General features: G+C 35.5%; 1 protein-coding gene across 1 annotated transcript; it reads right to left on the bottom strand.

Moving 5' to 3' along the window:
• Window positions 1–330: 330 nt before the first annotated feature.
• Window positions 331–17,226, bottom strand: LOC137391964 (cartilage oligomeric matrix protein-like). The gene is made up of 23 exons (XM_068078542.1): window positions 17,154–17,226; window positions 16,417–16,608; window positions 14,211–14,410; window positions 12,903–13,140; window positions 12,357–12,497; window positions 11,385–11,651; window positions 11,094–11,192; window positions 10,245–10,474; window positions 9,693–9,833; window positions 9,359–9,433; window positions 8,916–9,077; window positions 8,087–8,191; window positions 7,650–7,757; window positions 6,766–6,952; window positions 5,722–5,840; window positions 5,490–5,542; window positions 4,743–4,924; window positions 3,678–3,856; window positions 2,900–3,088; window positions 2,529–2,660; window positions 2,149–2,246; window positions 1,613–1,752; window positions 331–619 (listed from the first exon to the last, which is right to left on the bottom strand). The coding sequence occupies exons 1-23, from the start codon at window positions 17,185–17,187 to the stop codon at window positions 444–446; spliced, it is 3,447 nt and encodes a 1,148-aa protein (XP_067934643.1). The 5' UTR covers window positions 17,188–17,226; the 3' UTR covers window positions 331–443.
• Window positions 17,227–17,980: the final 754 nt, after the last annotated feature.

Genomic DNA, 17,980 nt, shown 5'->3' with positions numbered 1-17,980 from the left:
TGGTAACGGTGATCGAGTTTGGTCGATTTTAATCTTGAAACATCCTGGTAATCAGATCACCTCAAATATCAAAAACAATCGCAAATGATAGAACAATACCCGATACTTTCTGATAAAATTTGCTACAATTTTGTATACCGTAAGTTTACATTTCACCCATGAAGTTAAATGGTGCGCTGAAACATGAAAGAGATGGTTGTGATGATCAAAACAGCTAATTAATCACAATTTCTTGTACTTTCTTTCGATCTCGTATTTTCATAAGAATATATAAAAGGAACATATGAAGCTCAGAATATGTGCTAGTCACTAGCCTGCATTGTATATAGCGTTAATGACTTTTATTATCTTTGTAAGTATCATATAACAATTTGTCATAAAATTATTTGATAGTTAAAACTCAAGATCTTAGAAAAATGATAAATATGTCTGAGTGTAAATATCTAGTTGCCATATCTAAATGGCTGTTGGTTGCCGACAGGTTCAGATGTGTCGTAATTATCATAGTTGCCATATTCATCGTAGTCATCATAGTAGTAATATACATCCTCGTAGTAGTCGTATCCGTAGTCGTACCCTGTGTTGTTTCCTCCTGGCGATTCGACAAAGTTCAAATCCTCTGTTGATACAAAATATACAATTAGTTGAGTAGGAGAAAAACTTCGGGTAAAGTGATGACAGCTTGTACGATCAATCATATTACAAACTGTATTTACTAACATATCCTATCCATAACAAACAGTTGTTGTTAAAGGGATGCGTGGCAATTGTCTGAATAGTTCGCAATTGCAAGCTGTTTGAACCAAGCATTTGCTCTACTCCATCACCACCAAACTATGTAATGGTTTACGAAGAGAAAAATGAAAATCCACTTAATGCTGTTTTGTTCTATCCCGTAGTTTTGTTAGGCTAAACTCAATAAATACCCTATAAGAGGTTATTAGCTCCTCAAACAATTAGCAGCCATCAGCCTGAATTCGTAGAGTTGATCCCAGTCACCAGATAAAAACGTTAAAACTCCCAAAAATCTTCACTGAGAGTTGTTTTGCCATGATAAATCACAGATCTGAGATAAAATTTATTTATATATTTTTCATTCTGAACCAGATCAATAAACCTGAGAATCTAATTTGGATAAATTATCGCGATTTCAGTGTTAATTATAAGCTTCTACCTGGAGGTTGTAAAGTTAGAATCTGGGCTAAGTTCAGTGTTGGCTCCGCAACAAACCACGATGTTAAAGCAAGAGCAAGGAGCTAAAACCTACTCCTAACAGTTGCAGGAAAAGCTTGTCAGAAGCGTTCATTTGATTCAGTTTTTCTTGTCTGACTTGGACCTTATAGTAATGGTTATAGTTCCTGTTACGCGAGACAAATTACTCGGTATGCTATTTTGAATAGTAGTGATTCTGGTAAACTGAAATTGAATCAATAGTAAACCTTGGCTTCAAGTGGCCTAATTTGAAGTTCCTACATAGAGAAGTTGTGCAAATTGTAAAACAATAGTATTTAGGTCGAGCTGGACCATATAGTAAAGCTGCCTATTGTCGACATGGTTATTAAAATGTGGCAGCAAAAATACTGCACAAGGAGAATGGCTAACTGAATATTACCATTGCATCTGTAGACCAGATCAGACCAGATAATTCCTTGCTGCGAGAAGCAGAACACTCCGAGTCGTCCTCCCTTGAGTGTGAAGTCTATGATGTTACCCGAGTCAGCCACCAAATCTGCCTCTTCATAAAGCACAAACCTAAAAGGGTTGAAGTTTTAATATTAACTGTGTCACTATTTCAGTGGTGAGAGTACAGTATAAATATAGAGAAAAATAGTGATCATCGGAGTAAATTTTCTACACAGGCCACAAAAATCACCAAACTTTAAAAGTATGGTAAAAAATGCGCAACAGATCTTTATTTTCTCATGGCATCATCAAACGTTTGCTTGTGTACACACTCAGTATTGTGATATACTGGTGTAATAAATCCTTTAGAAGGATATGCTAATTTTGAATATTAAAATGCCTGAACAATTTTGTAGTTAGCGCAAGCTCACACTAGATGTCAAGTGTCTTTTTTAATTTATGTGGATGTCAAATGCCTTCTCTAATTTATGTGACTCCGCATCTAGACTGCCAGCAAAGCTTTACCTGATGAGGCCAACAGCTGGTCTGTGAATTAGCTCCCATCTATAAGGTATCTTCTCTCTCCAGCCAACATTTCTTGGGTCTTTCCATAGAAGTTTAACCTATAATGTTGTAATTAATGATGTGAGTTAAAAAACCTAAAGTTGCACAGTTTCTGTTTCGGTGTTTTTACCATACAATCAAGCATTCGATAGAAAAACTTGATATAAAATATTGTTGATAGCATTTTATCATCGAGGATCTAATGCATTTAAATATATACTTTGAGATAATTCTTCCTTTGTCATAGTTTTCTAAGGTTCATATTTTTCGATGTAGCGGTCATAGCCTTGTAAAAATTGATTGCGCAGTCAGATAACCTGGCCGTGCGAACGTAAACATACTTCTCCAGGTGTGTCTCCTGTGTGCCACAGAGCATTTCTCATCATTTCTCCTGGGCCTGTTTCTGAATTGACCACCTTCAACTGGATTCCAGGTTCTGCTCGAGCTCTGAATGGTGTGGAGTGCCAATAAGTCTAAAACATGCAAGTCTTCCATCAAAATGCAACCAGACTGCCATATTTTGGCAACCCTCCAACTTTAGCTTTGAAGTTGAAGATGTAGCTGTTACAGCTGGTACACCAGTAGTTTTATATGAGTGAGTTGAAGCACTATTGTGAGACCTCTCTGATAAAAGAATTGTGAAGAGAGATAAACAGAGACAAATAGTCAGTGTACTTGAAAGTAGAATAAAGAGCACTTGTCAATGACTTACCTGAACAGCCTTCTTCCACATGACCGTGTAGAACCTCGAATTATCCTGATAGCTGAAGACAAAGCCTACGTAATCATCGTCAATCTCAGAATTTATGTAAAAGGTACCACTAAAGTCGACTCCTGCGAATCTCTGATATCCGACGGCTAATCCAGGGTCGCTGTTCATAGTTTGCAAGATTTCTGCTCCCTTGATAAAAAAATTAAAATTTTCTTTAGTAAGCTCCACCAAGTCAACTAAAGTAACCATACTTTCACTTCTTTACCAATTTTAGCGTGAATATAAACACTCTCGAAGAGCTTAGATTCTTGATGACAGAGCGCAATGTCCAACAACATAGATCCGGCTGTTTTTAAAAACAGCCAGCACAATTGATCTTTAATAAAAAGCAGCAGGTTTATTATCAAAAAGAAAATTACACATTCGTTACCAAATGTCAGCTGCACATTTTTGCTATCTTTTAAAATTCTCTTAATATACAGCAATAAATTAAACACTAGGCTACATATTTTAAATTGAATTAAAATTAAAAATTTGTGTTAGTTTTTACTAAAAGGCTTTTAGGATTATGAAGCCTGATGTAATCAAATAATTATAATAAATAATAAAAATCATGACTAATATTCCCAAATAATTATAACATGAATATGATGAATCAGTTACTACTGTAGAGGATCATTGGTGTCTCTTTTGAACTTAGTAGCCTATAGACTGAGGGCGCAGAAGAAACATAAAATGAAGAAGTGAATTTTACCACCTGAGATGTTGGTATACCTACATCGTTAAGAATGATCCATTCTGGGTCAATCTGAGAGTCACCAATAGGGTCTAGCACTACGGTGAAGAATGTTCTGAAGTCAGTCGAGTGGATCTTGTTATTTTCTGGGCACACATCGCTGTAGTCAATAATGTTGTCATCATCATAGTCATCCTCGCAGACATCTCCGACACCATCACCTGCATGCGAGTGTAAGAATTTATGTCTTGTATTATGCATTTTCAGTCCCAAAGTTGACCAATAAGGGGTGTGCAGCTAAATTTAGCTTTGTCCTGTCTGATTAGTTAAATACTGGTTTTTCCTTATACGAAAATACTGTCACATCACTTGTTATAATGCGCAGCATATGATTATCTCTACTAATACATTACTTGATGTACCATATATTAATACTAAAAGAAGTATAAAATATTCAACAATTTCACAAATTTTAAAATATGGAACTTGAAAAATGATTCAGTAATTATAATATAATATACTTAAAAACCACCTTTGAACAAATCGTTGTGAGAGAAATGTTTTTTCATCAATTTCAATTTTCCTATAAATAGAAAAATTCTAATAAATCTTTATAATAATGAGAGCCGTGTTTATCCATCAAAGCCATGCTCAAAGGTTCAGATAAAAATGCCTTGCATGGGAGTTGAACTCAGATATATAGCTCAACAGCCAGGCATGCTACCAGCTGCGCCATCAACCATCCTGCTGTGATGCAGAATAACTTTGCAGATAGCTATTACACATGACGATCTCTCACGGCACACAGGAGTGACGACGTACTGGCATATATAAATTTTTCTGTTTATATGAACAGTAAATCTAGACAAAAGGCGCATGTCGTTTCCGAGTATAAGAGAAGCAACCAATAGAGAAATAGCTGACAAAAGAAGCAACCAATAGAGCGATAGCAGGCAAGAGCAACAACCAATAGAAAGATAGCAGACCAAATAAGCAACCAATAGAAAAATAGCAGACAAGAGAAACAACCAATAGAAAGATAGCAGACAAGAGAAGCAACTAATAGCAGTCAACAAATTTCCCAAGTTGATCTCAACTCTTGCTTACCATTGTCGTCACGCTGATCAGGATTATAGACAAGAGGACAGTTGTCTCTGAAGTCAGGTATTCCATCATTGTCATCATCTGTATCACAGATATCACCCAGCCCGTCTTCATCTGTGTCTAGCTGGTCAGCATTCGCATCATTCGGGCAGTTGTCCAAGTTGTCTTGTACTCCGTCAGCATCACTGAACAATGCCAATAAACAGGCTAATTTTGTTCAGGTACTCAGATTTCCAAAGAAATCCTTTTTACATATAAGAGATGTTCACACAGACCCATATTTCACGGCACCGATGTTTACATGAGTGTGTGTGTCAACCATGCATATAGATACTCTTTTCACATTGTTTTATATAAAATCGCTATTTTTAAGTAGTATCCAAGCTAGCTGTCTATTGGACAACAAGGCGTTAGAAATATGTTCGTTAGTTCATTTTCTATTTTATTAGTCATGAAAAGAATCACTGTAATGGTGGGATAATCATTGCTAATGAATTTAATAAAACACAGAATTTGCTCAGGGTATTAGCCAAAGAGACAGGTGATGCAAAAGGCTTTTAACCAGGTACCAATGAGACGAATCCAGCGTCACATATCGTTCAAACATATTGTTGTCTGCATCGTTGTGAAGCATGAGCCGGTGTGCAAGCCCTTCCACAAGGAGATCTATTTTATTGTTGTGTCTAGAGCAATAAACAAATAGAAAATCTAATTCTAAAGCTTATTTTCCTTACACATCAGACACGTTACCTGTCTATGCCTGTATCACAGATGTCTCCTATCAAGTCCACATCAACATCACTCTGCAAAACATAATGTTGTCATGGAGTTGTTTCCTCTATATTACAAATCGGATGAAAAGTGATTCATAATGAGCCAATCGGTAGCCATGATTTCGGAAGCAACTCCTGAAGAACCAATCATTTTGTAAAATCTGTTGTGTTATCCAATAAAAACTGGCTCTATACGGTAGTAATCTCACCTGGTCTGTGTTGAAATCTAGTGGACAATTATCGCACACATCTCCAACCCCATCTCTGTCTTTATCAGCTTGGTCTACGTTAGGAGTTATGGGACAGTTGTCATCTTCATTGAGTATGCCTACAACAGACAGACCTCTAAAAACTTGTACCACATCTCATAGTGTCTCCCCTGGTATTGTGACTAGGGAAAGTTTCATTATATTTAATGTGAAATATTGGCGTTAAATTGAATCTATGTTAATACAGCATCAGGTAGTAAATTTACTATTGAAATTTGTGGAATATTTTATATTGTACATATGAAAGCGTTTTATCATTGTATATAGCTTCTTGCTTTTCCATTATACAAGGTCAGGATTGGCGCTATACATTACAATGATTACATCAAGCACAGTGTAAAGTAGTTAGTGTTCTTTTTATAAATAGGTTGAGCTGAGCTGATTGTTGTGCGCTTTTGTTCTTTTGGAATACAAACTGTATATTATCACTATTTCTTATCTTACTTCATTCTACAAAATTATTTATTGTTTGGCTGCACTTTTTTAACCTTATGGCAATGGGTGTGAGACCATTGATTGTCCTGAAAAATGCAAAAACTAAGTGACTTCAGTTATTTTCTGTTGGATTCCCAATGCCTTGACCTGTGCTGTTTTATACAACTTTAGTTGTCTACTATAAAGTGCAGCTTGAAAGGTTGCTACTTAGTCCGTGATCTAAAATATATACCTCAAAATAAAAGCTTGGAGCATATGCTAGATGTAATAAAATTTTGTAGAATGATTGAATGCAATGAATGCACATTTAACCATAGTCAACCATATTCCTAAAGACTTCATTGAGCTCTTTTACACATCTTATATAGCCTAAGTTCTTTTTCACTTAGACTCGCTGATATCAAACTAACCCTTCCTGTTTAGACTTCCTTCTTAAATTTTAGCTCTTGCATTCGATTATAGTTTACCATTCATGTGTCTTGTTTGATATACTCTGGTGCTTTTCGCCAAATTTTTAACAGTAAGTTTTTAGTACTATTGGTATCTTACCATCATTATCCGCATCCGGATCACATTCATCACCTAGTCCATCTTTGTCACTGTCCTTCTGATCAGGATTTGCAATAGTTGGGCAGTTGTCACACGCGTCTCCAACATTATCGATATTCCTTCCATCCTCAGTCTCAACTCTGTCTATATTCTCTTGGCCAGGGTTGGGCACCAGAGGGCAGTTATCCTAAATATCAAGAAACTCACCAGTGCTAAGAATAAACTTTTCTAAAGCAATATTTTTTAGAGATTAGATATTACTCCAGTGTTTATTTACATGACAAATATTATCAAAATGGTTATTATAATATAATATAATACAAAATGGTTATTATAATAATCATTATTATTAATCATTATCATTAATCATTATTATAATCTATATATATTTCTCAAAGTTTGTGTATTCGTCGTTGTATATGCACAGCTATAGTTATTAAAATCGTAAAATAAAGAATCTGTAAAGCCGAAGATTTGACCTTGAAACTTCCCATTAACCAGTTCAACTGTCTCACCAACTAAGCCACACAAGCCTGATAGATATGCTAGGCGATATTTGTCGCTATATATTGGTTTACTGGTTACGGCTTTCGATTACGAAGCAAAGTCATGACGGACGTCATAGGAAGTCGTAGCTCTTGTTAATAAGCTTACTCAAGTTTTCCATTAGATATGTGCCAGACTAATAGCAAGTGGCAAGCAACTCTTATTACCTCTCATTGTTTATAAACTGATTTTTAATAGCACAGCTAGTACTACTATAATTATCATATTATGGTAAACTTGACTGCGCAACAAACCTAACCAACATCAAAGATAATCTAGTAATGTCAAAGAGTGCAATAACAATTACAGATGACAAACAACAAAAGATCTCAACATACAGGATCGTTGATGATGCCATCATCATCGGCATCAATATCACAAGCATCTCCTATTCCATCTCCATCCGCATCTTCTTGACCAGAGTTAGGTGTCAGCCTGCAGTTGTCCTGTAGAAAAGAACAACAGCACTAGTCATGCTTTTAATTCTGGATATAAAAGTTAATTTTGCTGAAAAAGTAATAGAAACTTCCTATAACAGATCTTGCTAATCATCAAGCCTACTACAAACTTGATGGTTTCCCATTATCAAATAGACTCTAGCGGTGTAGCTGATAAGAATTATCAAAGTTTCGTTAAAATCTTTTACTTCAAAAACATACCTTTGTTTATGAGCGAAGTTGGCTGTAAATCAATGCATACAGCCCTGTTAACATTATATGTTTGTCAGTTACTTCCCCAAAAAATAGAGCAGACAACTTCTAAAATAAAGTTTTACCTGTTTACAAGATTTATCATCACATGCAAGTGCTCCATCTGGAATTCCATCTACATCCGTATCTATTCCACACTGAAAGCCATTGCCTGCGTATCCAACTTTGCACTATAACAGAGTAATGCATACAACTAAAATAATCTAACTGTAGGTATCCATTTAATAAATATCATATTACACTGATCAACCACCTTAAAGGTTGACTTGCAACAAAATTCACATTACAGTTTTTGGTATCAAAAGATTCACCATGTCGTACTCTGCTGTGTTGTAGGTGCAAAATATGTGGAAATGAGATTACAAGCTCTTAAAAGCTCAAAAACGAACAGTTAACCCCAGCCACACGAGACTGCCGTAGATTAGAATCATCAAATCATTTAAATCACCAAACATCTTTATCTTGGGAAACAAAACACACTAAACAGATAGTGACAGGAATATTTGTTACAGCCAAATGAACAAGAGTAGTGCTTGAATCCGGTTTATTGCTAGTGTTGCAGTTAGTTCCGTTTGTGTGCTGTTTGTACAAATAACATTTTCACCTTTTCTTGCTTGGTACTCTTGACGCTGCCTTTAAAAACAATTTTTTGAGCTATAAACAAACTAGATGACAGTCTGTTTATAGTGTCATATAAATAGTATATGCTGTTTTCCCAAAATCTTCTTCATTTTCCCAAAACTTTTTCCATTTTCCCGAAATATTGTATTGATTGACCCAAATTATCATCAATAATTGATGATGAGACCTCCTATAATAGTAGTCTTCTCTCTCTGCTATTACATGACATATATCTAATAGAGTCAATGGAACATGCGATCTTAGAGAACTTACCACACAGATAGGGTATTGCAGACCAGGTCGTCGCACACATCGTCCATTTTCATGGCATATCTTTCCTCCATCTTTAGACCGACAAAATCTTGGATGCCTTTTGCAGCCAACGGTCGCATTGCCGATATAGCCAAAGCGGCATGGACCGCACTCAAATGAACCCTGTTTAATAACACTACTCTATTATAATTTAGATCCAGAACATATCAAGGCAAAGTTTAACATTCCACTCTTATAGATGTGCTGCTGTGTTGAGTGGTGTACAGAATGAGAAGCTTTTGACAACAGAATACAGCCTTACAGTGAATGTCCTTTCTTGAAATCTGAGCTGAGATAAGCTGCTAAAGGAGAAAGAAGCACTGAATGATACTTAGATAGGTCAAAGGTGAGTATATAACTAGTACTTAGGTAGGTCAAAGGTGAGTATGTAACTAGGAGCATACCGGATTATTGAGACAATCAGTGTGCTCAGGGCAGTCTCCATTGTCTATGAGACATTCGTCAATGTCTATGCATTCCTGTGTACAAACATATATAGCTTATATTAGCTTTGCTGCTCAGCGTAATGCGCTGCCAGACAGCTAGAAGAAAGCTAAGAACAATGGGTTAGACAAAACAAAGCTGCCTTAGTCTATGAAAAAGGCACTTTATAAGAATATCTACAAATTACTCACTTTTCATATTGTGAATTTTGAATACTAAAACTATTATCTATCTAAATGTGCATTTTTAATAATTGCAACAACTCATTTAATAATATTTTTACATGTTACTTACCTGTTTGTTATTTCTAGCATTTTCTAGGCCAGGCAATGCGTCATAGCTGCCTTGGTAACCTGATGGGCAGAGACCACACATATAGCTGCCTTCAGAGTTAATACATTCCGTCAGAGGGTCACATGGGTCAGCCATTACACACTGTAACATCAATAATGACCAATAGATGATGAACACGAAACTCTCCCAAGTTGACATTAATTATAGTTAGCTTCTCTTGTATAACAGTTAAATGTTTAAAACATACAAATATAAGACAACAAATAAAATCATTGTACAAGCTGCGTTGAGCCAGGCAGAGGGAATTGATAAATATGTATGCATGGGATTATAGGAATAGGTTGTAACAATAAAAATTTGTAGTTAGTCTGGAATTTGATATCTAGGATTGTGGTGCTTTGAGAATATAGGCAATTCCATATAAATTAATTTAATTTTTAAATAAAAAAACAAGCCATTTGTATATAACAGATATTTTATCTTGGCAGAGGGGAGTGTGTCATCAGGTGGTAGAATACAAGCTGTAGTTACACTCTTGTACAGCAATATCACCTCATTTATGTCGATACACTCTTCACCGTTGCCTTGGAACCCAATCGGACAAGTGCCGCAGACGGGGCCTGTAGGTGTGTCGGTACACTCAACTCCAAAGAAGCATGGATCTAGTGCACATGTTGCAGTGCAGTTGTTTTTTGTACCATCCCCAGAGTAGCCAGGTGGGCATGGGCCACATTCTGGCCCAAATATAGTGTCTGTGCATAAGGAGCGTATGTCCTCCGTCACTGAAATATATCACACTGCTGTTACGTCAGAAACTACCCCAGTTTTGCGCTCACTAAGCACATTTTATTGCAAAGTTTATAACAAAATTTTAAAAGAAACAGATTAAAAAAAATTCTGAGTTGTTCAGGATACAAAAACGTTTTAAAAATACCTTTGAAAGTGTGTGAAATGGTTTTGTCTAGAATGCCAAGCAAAAACAAAAGTAGTGGGATGATAGACCCGCAACTGGTTGAGCTGAACATTTAGTAGTGTTATCACATTAACCGTTTATATATGACAAAGTATCTATATTTTACTTCTACAATTTTTCTTAGTTTTTTCCGTCAGTTAGGTTGAAACAAGTATGCAGATTGATATTCAAATAAGCTGCCAAATAATTCATGTCAAACAATACATAGATTTAAGTAGATTAAACTGCGACATAAGAATGAGGTGAAAAGCTTGTTATTATAAGCATTTACACAATATCTCAAAATTGATTGACACTAATTCCCTGAATGGAGCGAACTAATTTTTTCAATCTGTTTATGACACCCCAACACAAAAAGTGTTGAATTATATCCTATTATTATATTACTGTAATAACTGACCAATATCTCTCTTGTCTACAAAACTTACACATGAAACAGGGTTCATCGATGCAAGTGACATCACTAACACAGTGAGTGCCATTGCCTTGGAATCCCTTTGGACAAGGCCCGCACACATATCCTGTATCTACATAAAACACAAAATCGGTAGAGAAAACAAATCAAAGGTGACAAAATCTGTAAATATATAAAATTATACATATAAAATAAATTATAATAATATACAGTATTATATATAAATATATATAATATAAAATATATATAAAGAATCCTGAGGATGTAAATGTTTGGTTGAGTGCATTGAGGGCAGCAGATATACCTGTGTCAGTGCATTCAACTGTTGGAAAGCAGGGTTCATCTAGACATGTGATAAGAGGCTGGCAGTCGACCCCATCACCTGTCATGCCCGCCGGGCAGTTGCCACATGTGTAGCCTGTAGGTGTTGGTGTGCAGATGACTCCAGGATAGCACGGATCTGCTGCGCATGTTACACACTGGGACTCGGTAGGAGCCATTGTAGTACTGTATTTACCAAAGAACCGTCTTCTGCTCACCAAGCCTCTGAGTCCATCAAAGCCTTCATCACCTGCAAGTCATGGTATTTCACTCAGTCATGTCTCAGAGGTTAAGTTTATGAAAATCTTAAGCAATCGCAATCAAAGAATCCAATCAACTAAACCTATGAAGTATTTTGATATTTTGAGTCGTTTTGGTCTCGGTTGAGGATTAGCCATTTTATAGAACCTGAAAAATTAGCGATGGTTTAAGGGTCCAGAGCCTCTGATCTGATCTGCGAACAACAGGTTAAGATTGAATTCCCAAAAAAGGCCGTCGCTGGTAACAGGAAGAGAATCCAACACTAAATTTCTCCCACTACCCAATCAACTCATGCAGATTAGTTTATACACTGACAGGCAATCATGTAACCAAAGTTTAATGAGAAATAAATAGAACCTGAATGCATATTCACTACTAAGGTTTTTGTATTCCAACAATTTCAATTGGATTGTATCAAAAATAATAGACATATACAATCAACAAAACACATTTTTTGTAAAAGATAAGAAAACGAATCATGTATCATCTAGTAAAAATTGAAATGCTTAAAAGAAGCTTGTACATAGTTTGCAAGGAGTGCAGCTGTACTGCATCCACTTAAACCCTTTTTAGTTGGCTCAGTATTTTATTAGCAATCTTGGAGTTCTTTTGTATTACAAACAAATATGCTTATCAATCCCAACATATCTCTTATATAACCTATATAACACTCAATCTTGCGTATTATTTTTACCTTCATCTAGTTCACAAATTGGACACTGGTCTAGAATAGCCCTGATACTCTTCGTCTCATCTAGGTTGGTACGAATCGTCTCCTCCAAGTTATTGATGGCATTCGTCAGCCTGTCTATTTGGTTCGTTATCAAGTCCATTTCTAAGGAAACAATCAAGAATTAACCAATGATATCCAACGTAGCGCATCATGTGACCTTTCTACAAATATCTTCACATTGGCATAAAACTAACACAACTTTATTTGTATACTGGGAATGTTTATGTTATCTAGCTTTTTAGTTTTAATGATCAACTTTTCTGCCATAGTGGCAGTAATTACAATAAAGTTTTTTGGCCAAGTTGAAACACATGATATTGGACGTGACACAAAAATGTTTTAAGTTAAACACAACTACCAATAGCTAAGTTTTGTAGATCAAATACCAAAAATTTTGCAAATTTACAAACTAAAGATTCATTGACGACTTACATAGTTGAATTCTAAAATTTTTAGCGCAGTTAAAGGTAAATATCGTAGCACAAAGGAGATCTGGTGCTAGTTTACCATTGCTTGGTATTCTGTTGTCAAGGTCTTGATCAAATGTTCTGAATCCACTTCTGCCACGTTGAGCATCCTCTCCAGGAGAGACGGTTGTTGGCTCTGTGCTGGGAGGGGCTGTCGTGGTCGTACTTCGTGTTATTAACATTGATCTCTTTCGGAATGCATCACAGACTTCTAGATCTCCGAGCAGGTCTGATGGTTTGACTCCTTGAAGGTCGGGCTGGGTCAAGGGAGTCTCAATCTACAAAGATAATGGCTTTCATATCAAATTTAGTCTCATGATATCTTTCTTAAATCTCTTGTTCTTGATGTTTTTAAATCGTCCTGTTTTAGTTTTGTCACTCTATTACATGGTTGATAAAAAAAGAAGTCGATCGAGAATCACTAGCAAAAATGCTTGTCGAAATTTTGCAGATGGAATTCCTCGCTAAAAATGGTTTCAATCATCACATGCCTCTTATCAATTATCTAGCAGTAAAGTTGCCCTACTAATGCCGGTTGAATTCAAAGGGTAGGTGGCTGTCTTAGGCTTCCACCAAAAGTAAATTAGTCACCCAGAAACCAACAGCCAGCCAGCGAGTTGAGCCGTGCCATAATTTAAGGAACTTCTATTACTCTCTGTTCTCTCATGTGGTCGTTCTTTCCTGGTACCCCCTCAAATTTATCGGCACTGCCTTTCTTCTGAATCAAAATGAGCGCCAACAAGCGAAGCCTTTGGTCAATGAAAGGAGCAACCAAACACGTTTTTTTCAGTTTTGGCAAAGATTTAAATCTAAAATACATGTATAATACAAAAGAACTTATTCTAGCATTTTTGGTCATGACAAATGCTCACTTGAACTGTGATATTTTATTAATTTATGCAGTTGACTGCTATTTTACTATTTAGTTTGTCCATGTCCAATACAGACGTGTGAGAGTAAGCAATTTCAAATAGATTAAACAAATATTTATAACCAATGATATCATCATTTGAAACTAAATTGACAACGGAACAAAGAATAGATTCCATAGCATGACAAGCTCAGCTAATAGATTAATTTCATTTTAATGAAAGATGACATATTTCACAGTATGGGCTCACAATTTTGTTGCTTGAAGCCAAAGTACTCAAAATATTGCTAATATGAGAAAAACGGTCAGGTGTCAAACCAAATTAAATCAATAGGTCAATTATAAAAAGTTTTGCATATGGTTTATGTTTGTGTTGACATTGGAGTGATTCATGCTGCCAAAAATATTGCAAAACATAAAAAACTAGGAGTGACGTCGAAGCTTGTGATGCCACAACTAAACAAAAACAGAAGATACCTGCACCCCAGGCCGGTTGAGCCAGTGCGACAAGCTGGGTCTCACAGAGCTTCGGGCTCCTGGCTTGCAGTTAATGTATAGCCTCATATCATTTAGGAGTTGCGAATCCACATTGTTCATCTGAATTATTATGAATACAGGTTGCTCATCGACCGTGAAGTCTCCATAGTGAGAAACTCTGCCATCTCGTATCAGTCTCACTGCAAAGCCCACCAATAGCTACATACGCACTGTTTGTTATGAACACCCGCAATAGACTGCATAAATATGCAAATAAAACCTGCAATTGTTTGAGTATTTTTTTCTTAGATGAATAGATAAGTTTATCTCACCAAATATGATCAAATAAGAAATTAGAAAACATTATTTTTTTATTTCATGAAATAGAACTCTTTTCTGTGCAAATATTACATATTAAAACACAATATTTAATTTTAATAGAAACGAATCTGTGGTTACAATAGTTAAATATTAAATAGAATGTAGACAGTTGCACAACAACAGACTGCTATATGAAAGCAGTTTTAGTCATAAATATTCTACAAAAAAGAGATCTTTTGTCTGTTTTAACCAAACTGAACCAGGTGTTGGAATTCTTCTATCTGTTGAATGAACATAAATCTTAACGTTATTTTTCCAGAGATATTTTGAACACCCAAATGGAATAATGGTCAATAAATATTAAACAATTATACAGGCACTTTAGGATTTACTCTAATTCACAAAAAAACATATCAGTCAGTAATTTATAACATTGAAAACTTGTGGCAGCTTTTGTATCTTATGTTGGTTTGTACATATTAATATTGAAAAAAATGAGAAAAAATTTACTTTCTGAGAAAGTTACTATCAGTAACCTTTTAAAACAGCTTTTAAAAAAATAAAACCCAATCAGCAAGAAAAGCATTTGATAAAATGGGCGGTTAAAAAATTATGTCCACTTCTTGCATATAATATTTTATTACTTTATTTTGAAACTGCTTTTACAGACTTTAATGAATTCCTAAAGGCAGAAACTAAAAAATTTGCAAAATGAAAAATTTCTCATCAATATTTAATTTTTTTCTGATGTCACAAACAGCCAACTTTGCTGCACAAGTAAATTAAAAACTGTTCAATAGGTGATTTTATTTACGTAATGTTTAAAGTTTTCTAAAATATTTTAATGCTATTTATGTATAAAATTTTAAAAGAATATCGTTTTTGTTATGGCAGCATTTCAGTATTTAGTTATGTGAGTAACCGACATCTGCTGCCAAAGACAATAGAGTGCTATTATGTCAAACTCACTTAGTCTACATGAACTTGAACCGTATGTCGAATATCTAATACATTTCCACCTTAATTTGTTTCAAATGTTACAAGAAGTTACAACACGCATCCCTGATTAAACTTCATCAAACTGCATGAGCAGATGATAAGGAAGATGCCAACACCTACTCTCTAATTTTATATTGTTTAGATAATTAACAAATTGGCAGCATTATATTACATATAACTATGTTCCCTCCCACCCATCCACAGATATTAATAACAGGATATGTGATAGCGGTTTCTTCTCAAAGCCTCTGCTGCAAACAATGAAACTATAATTAACTCGACTAATCAAAAGTATCCATAAGTGATCAGAGGTATTATTGTTTTCAAATAATGTCTTTCTCAATGTTAGCACGAGTAGTTGATAAAACGAGGTGTGCGGAGGAGATCGATCGATATTATGGTTGTTCAAATTGACCAAAATATTCATTTTAATGAAGTCAAGCATTTTATATAAAGCGAAAAATTTTGTTATAATTTATTAATACGCTTGGCAGTCCCGTGCACCATGCGAGATCGTCATGAGTAATCAGTATGATTATCCCATCAGTAGCACAGTGACCGTGTGGTGTAGTAGTAAGGTGCTTGCTTAAGAATCTGACACCCTGGGTTTGCATCCCATGCGAGGAAATCATTTTTTTCTAACGCTCTTAACATGGCTTCAGACAGATGGACAGACAGACGGACAGATGGACAGACATACCGACGGACAGACGGATAGACGTACAGATGGACAGATAGAAACAGCTCTTATTATAGTATCGATTGTTCGATTAGATTAACGAATGAAAAAGATAAAATAGAATTGTCTCTCTGATGTTGTGACACTCCATTCCACAGCTCGCATGATTTTCACACTCGGTGAAACATGCGAATGTGTAATACTTACCCCTCATTAGATTAGCATTCGTTGAATCTCTCTCGACATTTATTCGCATTACGCTTGAACCATCCTGTGTTATATCAAACAAGGTCTGCTTTTCTGTAGTTAGCGTTATCTCTCCAATCAGAGTCAAGGACTTTTCTCCTTTCCTTAGATGTCTTTTCAAAGCTGGAGCCTTATTCGCCCCAGCCAGCAGAACTATGTGAAGCAAGAAAGGGCGTATCAGTAAATTTAGATTGTATGCTATGCTAGTGTAGATTAATATCCTGATTATAGTGTTCTGCTGCAACCATGTCTGTGCTCTCTTTTTAATTTTCTTACTACAATTATTATGATTTTTTGCTATTATTATTTATAATACTTTCAGATAAAAGCTAACTTGGTTCATAGAGAAGAATCACATAAGAACTTTAATTCCCTTTAAGATAACCCATTTCTATCATATTTTATAAGCATGATAACTAAATCCTAACAGACATTACAGTTTGAAAAACAGTGATTACAGTTATCAGTTGGAACCTCTCCGAATTATGGAATCTACGACAACAAAAACATTTTTTATCCACAACCTCATTGTTACCAGAACTCTAGTTTATAACTTCGGATAAAATTTGTACAAATTAAAAATTGTGCAAAAATTGTTTTTATGTTCACTATTAAGTTTTATTTATTAAGTAGGTAAAATATTTTAGTAAAAGAATATCATTAAAAAAACTCAACTAACAGCAGTTAAATTTTGTTACCTGAGAGAAGCAGTAGAAGCAATTTCATATCCATGCGCTGAGGGCATCAGGAGGAGAGTGTGCTTCAGCAGTGTTTTCACGTGTGTTTTGAACTAGCTGGTCCAATGCCTAAATAATTTCTAGCAGCAACGTAATAACCCGGTTTCAATTAAAGAAAAGTTCACATAGAGCCAAAACAGCTTACTGGTTAACTGAGGCTATGTCCACCGGTGCGGGCTGGGTAACTTACAGACCCTTTACTGTTGATTCTGTAGCAGAGGCGGCGATGCAAGCTTATCAAATTAGAAACTACGAGTATCTTATTTTTGTTAATAGGTTGCAGATGGAAGAATGCAGAGAGTCAGCAGACAAGCTGACAGGGTTTGTTAAATAAATATCTTTTAAAAGACTTGCTGTGTTAATCGCCCAAAGCCAAGCTTGAAGCCTTTTTTACTAACTTGGCAATTAGAATAGTTGCCAATAAATTAATATGGAAAAACAATATTAGAAATATTTTTCGTGGAAGTCGACTAACAAAGAAATATAATTACACAATTGCACTCTATGACATTTCGCCGTGTATTATATTACAATTACTCTTTCGTAGACAATACAGTTTAAAATGGGCCTTTGTAATGTGAAGCGATCAAACAAGAAATACCCTAGAAATAAATATCCACTAGTTAATAGCAGTCCTTAACAGACAGTGACCTCAGTAACTCTGAAACAAGGGGTCGAAGTTGGTGGTTGCCCTCTCTGTCAGTCACACCTCTCTATTCTGTTCTATTGTACCCTTTGTGGTTGAATAATGCATAGCATTTGAGTTGAGAACTTGTGCTCGTCAAACC

Source organism: Watersipora subatra, chromosome 3 (assembly GCF_963576615.1).
Source record: "Watersipora subatra chromosome 3, tzWatSuba1.1, whole genome shotgun sequence".
NCBI lineage: Eukaryota > Metazoa > Bryozoa > Gymnolaemata > Cheilostomatida > Watersiporidae > Watersipora > Watersipora subatra.
The sequence above is the reverse complement of the archived record's forward strand: the minus strand, read 5'-3'. Positions and strand labels throughout refer to the sequence as shown.

Coding starts and splice junctions, on each gene's coding strand:
- LOC137391964 (XM_068078542.1), bottom strand. CDS start 17,187: ATGGATATGAAATTGCTTCTACTGCTTCTCTCAG. Junction 9,834..10,244: donor AGTGTATCGACATAAATGAG/GTGATATTGCTG, acceptor TTGATGTTACAG/TGTGTAATGGCTGACCCATG. Junction 1,753..2,148: donor CCAGCTGTTGGCCTCATCAG/GTAAAGCTTTGC, acceptor CAACCCTTTTAG/GTTTGTGCTTTATGAAGAGG.